The 13,481-nt window shown below is 48.8% G+C and overlaps 1 protein-coding gene and 1 non-coding gene across 2 annotated transcripts; one reads left to right on the top strand and one right to left on the bottom strand.

Moving 5' to 3' along the window:
- Nucleotides 1-1,495: 1,495 nt before the first annotated feature.
- LOC115030449 lies at nucleotides 1,496-1,558 on the bottom strand. The gene has a single exon (XR_003836046.1). It is a non-coding gene; the product is annotated as a U7 small nuclear RNA (small nuclear RNA).
- Nucleotides 1,559-3,743: 2,185 nt separating this feature from the next.
- On the top strand, nucleotides 3,744-6,839 carry Zcchc3 (zinc finger CCHC-type containing 3). The gene has a single exon (XM_021156612.2). The coding sequence runs from the start codon at nucleotides 4,052-4,054 to the stop codon at nucleotides 5,252-5,254; it is 1,203 nt and encodes a 400-aa protein (XP_021012271.1). The 5' UTR covers nucleotides 3,744-4,051; the 3' UTR covers nucleotides 5,255-6,839.
- The last annotated feature ends 6,642 nt before the right edge of the window (nucleotides 6,840-13,481 follow it).

Below are 13,481 nucleotides of genomic sequence, written 5' to 3'. Positions count from 1 at the left end.
AGCCCTCTATAGAACTTCTTGATATTTCTTTATCTAAAAGAATATACTTTGCAATAACTGCTCTCAATGATCAGCCATCTATGTCTCATAAATAGCTGGATTAAAAGAGATGAAATTTATATGGGGTCTGAGGATATATAAAAGCTTAAATTCTAAGTATCTAAACAAAAGCTGTTTTAGAGTCTTAGGGTTTTACTACTGTGAACAGACACCACAACCAAAGCAACACTTAATTGAGGCTGGCTTACAGGTTCAGAGGTTCAGTCCATTATCATCAAGGCAGGAACATAGGATCCTCTAGACAGGAGTGCTGCAAGAGGAACAGAGGTTCTACATCTTTGTCTGAAGGCTACTAGCAGAATACTGACTTCCAGCCAGCTAGGATGAGGATCTTAAGCCCATGCCCACAGTGACACAGCTACTCCAGTAGGGACACAGCTCCAAATAGTGCCAATCCCTGGGCCAAGCATATTCAAACCATGACAGAGTCTAAAAAGATGTTTTAAAGTTGATATATACAAATTATAAAAGTTAAAAGATGTAAAAGCTTAAATGAAAAAAAATATTTAGGGGCTGGTGAGATGGCTCAGCAGGTAAGAGCACCCGACTGCTCTTCCAAATGTCCTTAGTTCAAATCCCAGCAACCACATGGTGGCTCACAACCATCCTTAACAAGATCTGACTCCCTCTTCTGGTGTGTCTGAAGACAGCTGCAGTGTACTTACATGTAATGAATAAATAAATCTTTAAAAAAAAAAAAAAGAAAAAAAATATTTAAAAATGTTTCAGATTCTCCCTCTTGCTGTGTAACTATTGTATGAAAACTTCAAAGTTAGCCGGGCATGGTGGTGCATGCCTTTAATTCCAGCACTCAGGAGGCAGGGGCAGGTGGATTTCTGAGTTTGAGGCCAGCCTGGTCTGCTGAGTGAGTTCCAGGACAGCCAGAGATACACAGAGAAACCCTGTCTCGGAAAAAACAAACAAACAAACAAACAAAAACAGTTCAGAGCTTTAGTACTAATCAGATTTTAATTGTTTTCCGAGTATAAGTCTACTACCTTTTCTACAATATGGGTTTCAGTACAAATTACAACAATAGTGCTAACTGAATAAGATTCTTTTAGTTTCAATGGCCCTACAAAACTAGAGGGCCCTTAACATCCTCATGACTAGTGAGGGTGACACCTGCACGTTCCTGGGGAAAAGGATGCTACTATTAATTACATCAATGAGTTTGGCCTGGTGAAGACCCAGATCTAGTCACTCCATAAATGGTCTAAAGAACTGTGTCAATACAACCAGGACACACCTCCATTCTTTCTAACACATTCCATTCTTTCTAACAGTCTTCTGCCAAGGACCAGCCTCAGCTTGCATAGGGGGTCCAGAGGAAGGGGTATTTGGGAGGAGCAGAAGGAAGGACTCCGCGTCAGTGATGGGTGCAAGCTGGTAGCTCTGTAGTTGGCTTGAGATAGCTCTCTGCTTAAGACAGCTCTTGGGTTTTCTGACTTTGGTCAGAAAACCTGCTAGAAACAATTCAAAAAGAGCTGCAATAGCTCTCCAGATAGCTTTGGGTTTCCTGACAGAAGACAGAAAACCACCAAAAAAAAAAAAAAAAAAAAAAAAAAAAAANAAAAAAACGCCGGGCGTGGTGGCACACGCCTTTAATCCCAGCACTCGGGAGGCAGAGGCAGGCGGATTTCTGAGTTCGAGGCCAGCCTGGTCTACAAAGTGAGTTCCAGGACAGCCAGGGCTATACAGAGAAACCCTGTCTCGAAAAACCAAAAAAAAAAAAAAAAAAAAAAAAAAAAAAAAAAAGAAGACAGAAAACCTGTTAGAAAACATTGCCAGAGAGCTGTAACAGCTCTCTCAGTAGCTTTCCCTTGCAGACCAAAGCCCAGTATTTTATTTGCATATTGATTCAATCATTTACCACAGGTTCCCTTTTCATTATCCCACAAATCAGCATTTTATGACTCTTAGGAATATAGAATACATTCAAGACAAATGAACCAGACAACTTTGTTTAACATAGCTAGTCCTGTGCAAGTCACTGGGTATAGTACTTGTGGTTGAATTATCTAGACATAGAGGCTATTTTTTTTTTAAAGATTTACTTATTTATATGTGTGAGTGCATTGTCACTGTCTTCAGACACACCAGAAGAAGGCATAAAATCCCATTACAGATGGCTCAGAACCACCATGTGGTTGGTGGGAATTGAACTCAGGACCTTTGGAAGAGCAGTCAGTACCCAATCACTGAAACATCTCTCCAGCCCCATAAAGGCTATTTTAGGTGAGAAAGTTAGCTTTTTGTTTTCCAGTTCCTTCAATGCCTAAATTTGGCTGTCCTGGAACTTGCTCTGTAAACAGACCTTGAGCTCAGAGATCAACCTGCCTTTGTAAACACAAACAATAAGCTTAGCTGGGTGGGATCCTGCCCTGAGATCACCACTCTTTACTCCCTGCTTCCTCTACCATTCATTTCCCATTACTGACTCATTAGGGCAGTTGGCCCTGTTCTTTCAGGTCCGTGAAGCCCCTCGTACAATTCATATTGCATCCTTTTTTTTTTTTTTTTTTTTGCATAGTTGAAAAATCCTGTTGATGTATTCTTGAACTCGTGTTCTCAGAGTTCTTTCCCACAGCTTCAAGGGCTGTCCAGAAGGTCTCAGCATTTACCATTTTTGTTGAGGAACACAGAATATAGTCTCTCCTCTTGGACTCATACTGTTTCTAACTATCACAGTCATTACCCTTAGCAGGGAGAGCGTTTCCCCTAAAGGGGGACATGAAAACATGTAATTATTATACAAAGAAGCCTCCCACCTGCACCAACTGTCAACACTTGTGAAGGCCCACACCCTGCTGGCTCCACTCCTGGAGTGGAAACCCTGTCCTACCGTCCCTTCTGAAGCTAGTCTTCACTCTTCACATGGCTACCAGCCCTGTTCATAGGGCAAATGATACTAATTTTGTTTTTTTTCTGTTAGCACCATTTTTTTTCCTCTTCCTCCAGGAAGAGATTCATAGAATTTCCCAAGTAACAGTCAACCAAATGTTCCCACACTCTTACCTCCCCATGAGTAGGACCCCACCGACGCTGGACTCTCCCACCCCAGGCTGCCCCTTTTCAGCAGGAAGTAGCCAGATCTGAATCGTTGCCCCTATACTCAAAGAGGTCGGGATGTTAGGCTGGAACCCCTCATTTCCTGAGCAAGCAGGAAAACTCAGTCTGCCCTCCTTCTTCCAACCTCTCCTCCCTTGAAGAAAACTCCTGCTAACATATCACTCTTCTTCCCAGCTATCATTCTTCTCCCAGCAACCCACCCAAAAGTGCCTGGCCAGGGACTTAGTTTTTGACCATGTATGGATACCATTCTGGCTCCTAGTTGGGACTTCATCATTCCTCCCCTAAACTCTATAAAACCCCCTTGCTTTAGCCCAGATGTGTGACTTCGCTGACCTCCACCTGTGAGATCGGTGAACCCACGTGAGAACTGTCTCCAAATAAACCTGCCTTTACCTACTTTTAATCGGGTCTAATCTGGCTTATTATGTGTGCCGCTAAGAGGGAGAAAATGCCTATCATGTACATTGGAAAGTGTTGATAACCTAAAATTAGTGGGTTAAAAAAATGTGATGAGATCTGGGGGGCCGCCATTTCTTTTGCTATTTCACAGAAGGCCACTCAAAAGAGGAGCGAGATTGTAGCGGAGCCCTCACAGTGCGCGCAGAAAGCACTGCTCCTGGAATGCAGTTGAAGCCTGCTTGAGAAATGCCAAACCCTCGAGAGCGGTAGGGCGGGCGCCGCCATCCGCAGAGGGGAGGCGAGCCGGGGCCAAGGCGAGCCGTCTCCGGCCGGCACGAATTCCGGCACGCAAGACTTCCAAGAGGGCGGAAGCCAGAAGCGTCGGGTTTCAGAGCGGGGGCGGGGAGTCGCCCACGCCGCCCGCGGCCCTCATCCCTCATCCCTCATCCCGAGCGGGAGCGCGCCATGAGCACCTCGGACCGCGGGAACGAGTGGAGGATGCTGGGAAAGAGGTAACATGGCCACCGGCAGCGGAGCGGAGGAGGAGTCACAGCGGGGCCGGCCTCAGCTCCCGCTCCCCGCGCGCCCCGTGGCCCGCGTCGAGGAACCCGAGGGCGTCCGCGAGAAGATGGGCTGGGCCCAGGTGGTCAAGAACCTGGCGGAGAAGAAGGGCGACTTCCGCGAGCCGCGGCGGCGCGACGAAGCTGGCAGCGGTGTGAGTAGCGGGCTCGGCAGCTCCGGGGGCCTGGCCGCCCCGAACCCCGGCGACTTCCCACCCGCCGCTCGCGGGGACCCAAAGGGCCGCCGCAGAGACCCTACGGGTGAGGCGTCAGACGCTTACAGGAAGAAGGGCGCGAGCGGCGCGGGAGACCCGAGTAGAAGGAAGAAGGCCGAGGTGACGGCGGCCATGGCGACCCCCGCCAGGCCCGGCACGACCGAAGATGCCACCGAGCGACCGCTCCAGGACGAACCACCGGCTGCGGGCCCGGGTAAGGGCCGCTTCCTCGTGCGCATCTGTTTCCAGGGAGACGAAAGTGCCTGTCCGACCCGGGACTTCGTGGTGGGCGCGCTCATCCTGCGCTCCATCGGCATGGACCCTGACGACATCTACGCGGTCATTCAGATCCCCGGCAGCCGCGAGTTCGACGTGAGTTTCCGATCCGCCGAAAAGCTAGCCCTGTTTCTCCGCGTCTACGAGGAGAAGCGAGAGCTGGAGGACTGCTGGGAGAACTTTGTGGTTTTGGGGCGGAGCAGGTCCAGCTTGAAGACCCTCTTCATCCTCTTCCGGAACGAGACCGTGGACGTGGAGGACATCGTGACCTGGCTCAAGCGCCACTGCGACGTGCTGGCCGTGCCCGTGAAAGTGACCGACAGGTTCGGGATCTGGACCGGGGAGTACAAGTGCGAGATCGAGCTGCGCCAGGGGGAGGGGGGAGTGAGGCACCTGCCCGGGGCCTTCTTCTTGGGAGCGGAGAGGGGCTACAGCTGGTACAAGGGGCAGCCCAAGACGTGCTTTAAGTGTGGTTCGCGGACCCACATGAGCGGCACCTGCACGCAGGACAGGTGTTTCAGGTGCGGGGAAGAGGGGCACCTGAGCCCTTACTGCCGGAAGGTCATCGTGTGCAACCTCTGTGGCAAAAGAGGACACGCCTTTGCCCAGTGTCCCAAAGCAGTTCACAATTCCGTGACAGCTCAGCTCACCAGCGTGGCGGGGCACTGAAGGCGCGACTGCCTGCCAGGGTGAACACACTGCCAGCTTACCCCTCCCTTAAGTGCCAAAACTTTTTTTTTTTAACCATTTTTTAATCGTTTTGGATGGAGATATTTCTAAAACCTACCAGAGACGTTCTCTCTATGCCTTTTTTAAACCGCGTGTGCTCCTTTTTGGCATGTTTGAAATGGTGAATTTTTGCCAGTAAGAACTATTCAGAACCATTGCATACAGATATATTTTTTTTCTCTCATTTTGTATTTTTTTTTTTTTTGGTACTTTCGTCTACTCCCCTCCCCCCTTTACTTTTTATTTTACTACCTCCCTCCTCGTACATTTACTCCTTAAAAGGTTTTTGCCCTTTGAGCCGCCTTGGTCATCATTATGCCTCCAGCCCAGGGTACTGGGCCCAACGCGGGATAGACACTCTTACCAAGTCTTTCGTTGAAACAAAACGGTATCGACTGGCTTCTGTCGAGTGTCTACGTTTTGCATCTCTCTGCTGGGCCCTTTTCATTTGCTGCTTCTGTGTGGTATCAGACTTTGTGAAAACAGTGTTGCTAGAAGTGTGTACTCTGAATAAGCTCTGAATGGTGGCCAAGGGCCTCTCAAAAAAAAAAGTCCCTCCATTGTGACAGCTCCATGTGGTGGCTAAGAAGCCGCGTTTCTACAGGATCACGGAGCCTAGGCTTCCCTGCTGGAAAAGACCCAAGAGGTGGTTTTGAGTTTGGGAGGGGTGTTGCTTTCGGTTCTGTGTTTTGAGACAGGGTCTCAGTGCGTCTCCCATTGGCCGGCTTGGACCGGCTGCATTCAGAGAACAGGCTAGCTGCAAACGTGCAGTAACCCTCCCAACTCTTGCCTTTGCTTCCCCGGACGGTGTTTTAAACTAACCTTTTGGTTTTCCAGCAGATAAAGTGAACCCAGAGAAGTTAAATTACTGGGACAAAGTACACAGCGCGGTGCCTCAGATAGCCCACAGTAGAGTCCCCTGACCCCAAGCCCGGTGCTCATCCCACTACCTCTCACACTTCACAACAATCTCCACACTGGTGGGCCCAAAGTCCGCTCTCCACCGTGAGGAGCCCAGCAGTGTCGAGATATCATCCCGAAAGAGCCGAGAAAGCTCGCCCTGCTGCTTGGGAGCTAGGGAAGGAAGGGGCCAGGAGCACTCCAGGCTGTTTGCATCAGCCCTTGGAGTACCACATCTTGAATGTTCCGGGGCCATCCCTTTCCACTATCACTGTCACCAGTGAGAAACGGTTCCCCTCAGTAAAGAAACTTACCAGACGTTTACATTTGCACCTCTGCCTCAGCCACTAGGAACCCTAGAGAAGCTCATCCACAGCCTTTAACCTCTGACCCTCAGGAGAAAGGTGGTTCTAACTCAGAATCACGAGTGAGCTGCAAACCAGAAAGTGTTCTTGGGGAAAACAGACCAGGACAGGGTCTGGGTCAATGAAATGTCACCAAGTTAGCTTGAGAAACGGTAAACTGCTTTTCTTCAGCTGTTGTCTTCTCTTTGCTGTTTTGCTATTTCCTCGTGGCTTAGAATGTAAAATCAATTGTTAAGATTTGTTCTGAATAAATATTTATCTTTCGTATTACTGTGTATTTTTTTTCTCTGAAGTGTTAGATGAAGTTGCAGACCTCGAGTTCAAAACCCTTCCCTACTTGCTATTTCTCTAACCTGCAGGCCTTCTACAGTTAGTTAAACCCAGCGCAGTGCTCACTCAGCTCACTAGTCTCACTAGTTTGTGTGCTTTTCAGGTTTGGGGGTGGGGGGGGGTGGGGCTTTGTTTATTTGAGCCAGGGTTTCTGTGGAGTCCTGGCTGGCCTGGAACTCTCAGTCCAGCCTAGACCTCCCGGGTGCGCTGAGATTATTGGGGACAGATGTGTGTCTTTGTGTGCACGCAGAACACAACTGGAAATACGTGAGGGTGAGGTTGGCATGTAGGCAAAGTAGATGCTAGGTCTCTGGACCCATATCTGGTTCCCTGCTGCTGCTAAAGGCTTGGAGGACTTCCACCATTTAGGTGTTCTGAAGATCTGATGCTAGAAGGATAAAGTTTCCAGCGTAGGAGTCTCAAGACTTGACGACGATGGTTTTGCAGAACTGACCAAAAGCAGGGGCCTGGGAAATCCTTGGGAACGTGCTTTCTTAACCAGCTCAAATGCTTCTCCTTCCTCGGATGGAAAGCCATCAGATTCACCCCTCTAGAGTAACTCCCTCCCCTTCTTTCTCTTCCCTGTATTCTTCCCTCTGACAAGGCTAGCGGCCTCCCAGAGAAAGCGGGCTTTCAGCACGCTCCCCACCCCCTTCCTCCCAGCAGGCTGTGTGCCTAGGAGCTGGTGTTTGAAGGAGTCTTCGCTCTCGACGCCCCTCCCCCACCCCTGGAACCCCGAGAAAGAAACAGCTTCTCTACCCATCCCCCTCGGAATGCACGCCAGGGCCTCCAGCGGGCGGTCCAGGCTCAGGCTGGAACACACCAAACCTCCCCCCCAGCTTCCTCTCCCGGTCAGAGCGCAGCCCCCGAACTGCAATTCCTCTGGGAGGCTGCCTGACCAGTGAATTTATTTGTTCAGCTTTCCAGAGGCTGTCCCTGCAGCAAACAGGCCTAGCGTGGCATTCTGTAGAGCCGCCATCTGCTAGATAGGGCTACGGTGGAGATGGGCACAGGTAACCAAGCCAACAGGCAGCTCGAACAGTCGCATCCAGTATCTTAAGATACTTCATGTGGCAATCAAAACAAACCCACCTCCCCAGAACTATCTAAAGCAAGGGTCTTTCCTAGAAGAGGCAAGGTCTTGTCTGAGACCCACCATACAAGGAAGACAAGGGCTTGGGAAGCAGACATCTTAGGAGCAGAGAGCACACAGTTCAAGATAGAGTGCCTGCCTACCACAATATACCCGAGGTACAGAATGGATTCAGGCCAGCTGAGGGTTGCATATGTGGCTAGAGACAAGGCTAGGAGATGATGGGGCTAGAAGGCCATATCTAAGGACAATGCTTTTTGTTTCAGAGCTTCCGGTCAGACCTCTGTCCTGTCCACTTCAACATTTGTAAAGCAAGGGCTTTTTGAAAGCATTTGGAACTCAGCAGTAATCCAGTCACACATACATGCAAGGGTGAAGTCTCTAGATCAAGGAAAGCTGGTTCAGACTCCGGTCAGAGAAAGCTTCCCACAGAAAATACCTGAAGTAGGCTGTGGTAGGGGCCCATATCTTTAATCCCAGCACTTGGGGAAACAGGCCATCCTGGTCTACACATAGTGAGTTCCAGGACAGCAAGACTACATGTGAGACACTGTCATCAAAACAAAGCAAAACCCTTACCTGACTTGGAAAGGACAAGAAGGGAGGGAGGTGTACTGTGAGAAAGCAAGAGTACAGCTGACCTAGGCAAATCAGAGAGCAAGGTTCTAGAAACTTCTGTGAAACCCTGTGCACTGGCTCAGGTGTGTGTACACGCCGCTCTAGGTATTAAAAATGGATGGACTCTGAGCTGGGTGGTTGACAGTGCCTTCTAGATCACCACAGAGCTGAGCTGCCAGGACTGCTACCAGTTCTCAAGAGACAGGCAGCCACCCCTGGAAGTCTGAGGTCACACTGCTGAAGCTAATGCTCAAGGAAGGACAGGCGGCTGCGATGAAGCACCCACTGCCAATACCACCGGTAAGATGTCGGAAGTGTGGCTCCATCTTTGTCACATGTGAGGGTCAGAGCCTGAGCCCTGGAGCCTAGAACAAGCCAGGGTCAGCCAAAAATCCATCGTAGGGCAGTTTAACAAACAACAGTGAAAAGCAGAGAGAAGAGATATATTCAATGTGGCCACTCTGGGAAGAGAACCTCTGTAGGTCAGATCCATCTTTGGGGTCCTAACAAGTTCAAATAGAGGTGAACATAACCGAGCAGTCCTAGCCACACTGTGCTGTCACAGTGCTCCAACAGGTCTCATGAGATGCTCCGGGGAGTCATTGGGACTTCGAGGTCTCTGTCCTGAAGACAAGCTCCCCTTCTGGCTGGCATGACTGGCTGGCCAATCATTTCCTTTTCCCAGCATGAGACTCCTGAGGACTTCTTGGGTTTCACCATATAGATAACCTCCTAGCCGAAGGAAGATCACAAGTATCGAAGGGAGATCACAAGTATTTCTTTAGGAGACCTTTATTCCCACCAGGTGGGGTCCCAGGTGTCATGGTCCAGGTGATGCACACCTGGAATCCTAGCACTTGCACCTGGGAGGCTGTGGCAGGAAAACTGCACATTTGAGGCTAACCTCAAAATTTTTATACATAATGAGATCAAGCCCAGCCTGGGCAACAGAGCCAATATCAAGGTGGCTCATGCCTGTCATTCTAGCAGCCCCACCCTTGCCCTCCAACCCCACTAAGCTAAAGTGAGAGGATGGCAAGTTTTAAGGGGGCCTGAGCTACATACAAAGCAAGACCAGCGAGAGAGGCAGGAGGAGGAGGAGAGGGAGAACGAACAGAACAAATCTACGTCTAAAAATGATGCATCAGTCACAGGAGAATTTTTAAGAAGGGAAATAATGTAATATATGGTACCTTCTTTTTTTAAGATTTTTAAAAGATTTATTTATTTATGTATATGAGTACACTATAGCTATATTCAGACACATCAGAAGAGGGCATCAGACCTTTGGTGAGCCACCATGTGGTTACTGGGAATTGAACTCAGGAGCCCTGGAAGAGCAGTCAAGTGCTCTTAACCACTTAGCCATCTCTCCAGCCCCCATAGGGTACATTCTTGTTTGGGATATTTTTATTTAGAGTCTTGAGGCTTGAACATACAGATAAAGCAGGCCCTCCACCTCTGTACTGGCTGGTTTTGTGTCAAACTGACACAGACTGGAGTTATCACAGAGAAAGGAGCTTCAGTTGGGGAAAGGCCTCCATGAGATCCAGCTGTAAGGCATTTTCTCTCTCTCTCTCTCTCTCTTTTTTTTTTTTTTTTTTTCTTTCTCTCTAAACAGGGTTTCTCTTTATAGCCCTGGCTGTCCTGGAACTCACTTTGTAGACCAGGCTGGCCTTGAACTCAGAAATCCCCCTGCCTCTGCCTCCCGATTGCTGGGATTAAAGGCATTCGCCACCAGCCAGGCTAAGGCATTTTCTCATTAGTGATCAAGGGGGGAGATCCCCTTGTGGGTGGTGCCATCTCTGGGCTGGTAGTCTTGGGTTCTATAAGAGAGCAGGCTGAGCAAGCCAGGGGAAGCAAGCCAGTAAAGAGCATCCCTCCATGGCTCTGCATCAGCTCCTGCTTCCTGGCCTGCTTGACTTCCAGTCCTGGTGATGAACAGCAGTATGGAAGTGTAAACCGAATAAACCCTTTCCTCCCCATCTTGCTTCTTGGTCATGATGTTTGTGCAAGAATAGAAACCCTGACTAAGACAACCTCTGAGCTACAACTCCAAACCCAGCGATGAGTTTCTAAGGTATCTAGTAAAGAGAAGAAAAGAAAGAAAAAAAAAAAAAAAAGAAAGAAAAGGAAAGAAAGAAAGATCCCAACTAGAAGCTGCACACAGTCCACCTGGTGGGAAACAGTGCCTTGAATCTGGAAGGAGGGGGTAAACAGAGAGCAGCAAGGTTAAAAAGTGCTTGCCATACAAGCATAACAACCTGCATCCCATCAGCAGGGCCCGTGTAAAATATAAAATAGCCAAGTATGGTGCCCAGCACTGGGGAGGGGGAGACAGGCAGATGCCCGAGGTGCAGAGCCAGCCAGGAGTAAATACTTAACCAATCTGGTAAGCTGTGAGCAGTAGGCCAGTGAGAATGACACTGTCTCAAAATCAAACCTCAGATCTAGGATCAAAACCCAGTGTTATACTACAGCTTCCATGCGACTGTACATGCACATCCACAGTCAAGAGAGATTAGGAACCTGGATGTAGGAAACTATAATCTCAACGTGTTTGTAAGCCCAACAGTTTGAAGGCTGACGCAGGAGAACTGCTAAAAGTTTGAGCTAGCCTGGACTAAGTGTGAGGCTGTCTCAGAAAAAAACCCTTCATAGCAGTCTCTCTGCCTCTGGCCACAGCTGGGCAGTCTGCTTTGTCTATGCTGCCCTGCCCACTATGATGAACCAAAACTGTGAGCTAAAATAAAGTTCCCATCCTCCGGTTTACAGCAGGAATGCTGTCTCAGTGTAGATGGGTGTCTAAGAGATGTGGAGTGCCTAGGTGAGTAGCACTTCCCTCAACCTCCCAGGTTCTGGGAGAGTTCTGAGCCTGAGAAATAAAACAGGAGCCACACAGCAGTGGCTATTAAACTTCCACACTCACACATCCATTCTTCTTTCTACACCATTGAATGTGTGTATTTATCCAAGGCTGTCATAACCCTGGCGCTAGGAGTCCACAGGGCAAGTGCCGGCTTCCCACCAGATCTTGCTGCCTTCATCTTCAGGATCCTCTTCTCTTGGCAGGCTCTGGGGTTCAAAATGACGCCAACCGAGGAGGCCTGGAGAGGGTTGAATTACAGGTCAGTTTTCTTTCTTTGAGGATAGTTTGTACACACACATCCACCCAACCCTCCACTCTAGGTGGCAGTTCGTGTCCCTAGGGGAGGAGGAGCGGTACTCTCTTGCAGGGCGCCCTGCCCCCCAGCGCAGGGACCTGGGGGCGGCACCCGCCTGAGTTACCCTTCCAGGCCTTGGTTGCCAAGGGAACGGCGGCGCGGGGGCCCCACGCTTTAGCGACTCAGCCAATGGGCAACAAGTTCCATAGCGCCGCTCACCAATCGGCAGGCTCCCACGACTGAGTGCTCGGCCTTCTGCCCAGGCACGCCACCAATGAACAGTGTTCCTGACAGCCTGATGGTTTCTCTGGAACGGGACTGAAATTTTTAAAAAAGGAATTCAAAATAGAAGGAACCAGAGAAAGGCCTCTCTGCCAGTTGCAGCCTGAGTGCTCTTCGGTCTCATCTTGTATTAGATCAAACAATACATGCTGATCGCTACTAAAGCAGTTTCAAGCAGTGATCAGGTTTTTTGTTTTTGTTTGTTTTTTTGCAAATGATCAAGAAATTCGTCATCCTTTGGCATTTTGAGACAGGATCTCTCTGTGCAGCTCACGGTGGCCATAACTTCGCAGCGATCCTCTTAGCTTCGCCTATCGTGTGCTAAGTTACAGGTCAACATCACCTGTCCCTCCTCCTTGATATTTTATATACAAATTGCAAGCTGTCTATGACAGTGAAAGACTCCTCCCAGTTCTTGGGAGGTGAAGGCAGGAAGATCAGGAGATGAAGAGTCTCTGTTGTAGGCCAGCTTTCACTAACATGTGACGAGCGCATTTACCGCATAACCATCCTGAGGTCCAATGCTGAACTTTTGATATTGAATTCATGAGGTGTTGGTCTGATTAACAGGTGACTTTTATTGAGCTCAGCCTAACTCCCAAATCCCAAACATTAAAACTAAAGGATAAATCATTTTCCCGATTAACTTACGTATTTATTCACTTTACATCCGATCACAACGCCCCTTTCCTCACAGCCCCCTTCACACAGCCCCTCCCCAACCGTGTCCCCCTCTCCTCTGAGAAAGGGGAGATCCCCCCTGGGTACCAACACACCTTGGCACCTCTAGGCACATCCTTTCCCACTGAGGCCAGACAAGGCAACCCAATTAGGACAACAGGGTCCATAGACAGTTAACAGAGTCAGGTAAGTTCCTGTGCCTTCTCCTGCGCCTGTCTTGCCTCGGCCCTTGCCTGTCTCAGCTCACCTCACTTTGCCAATCAGCCCAAGTCCACCGAAGTGTCAAGAAAATGCAGCACACCACCAGAAGTTTTTTGGTACGTTTCTCTCCATGGAGTCCTGACAAATGCAGCTCAACTATGTAATGTGGACCATACACGCATGTTTTTAGCAAAGAGTCCTTCATCACGTGTCCTTTCACATGCTTGCTCTAGTAGAACATCCTCTCTCCTGTGTCTGCTTCAGCTAAACTTTACTTCATTAGTCTTCTTCTTTTACCTGTGTCCACTTCAGGGAAACACTCCTTCACGATTTTGCACCAGCAAAACATCACCCAACACAACTCACAACTGACTTCCTAAAGAACCCTTAAGTTTCCACTTCACTCCCACCACCCAGCTCAAGAAATTTAGATTTTTTTTCTTACTTTTAATTTCATTTTTTCTTCCCTTGTTTATTTAAGTCTTGGTTGTTTTTTTTTTTTTTTTTTTTTTTTTTTTTTTTTTTTTTTTTTT

The sequence above is a fragment of the Mus caroli genome, chromosome 2 (assembly GCF_900094665.2).
Source record: "Mus caroli chromosome 2, CAROLI_EIJ_v1.1, whole genome shotgun sequence".
NCBI lineage: Eukaryota > Metazoa > Chordata > Mammalia > Rodentia > Muridae > Mus > Mus caroli.
The sequence above is the reverse complement of the archived record's forward strand: the minus strand, read 5'-3'. Positions and strand labels throughout refer to the sequence as shown.

Excerpts from the sequence above, each read along its gene's own strand:
- Zcchc3 (XM_021156612.2), top strand. The coding sequence starts at position 4,052 with ATGGCCACCGGCAGCGGAGCGGAGGAGGAGTCACAGCGGGGCCGGCCT.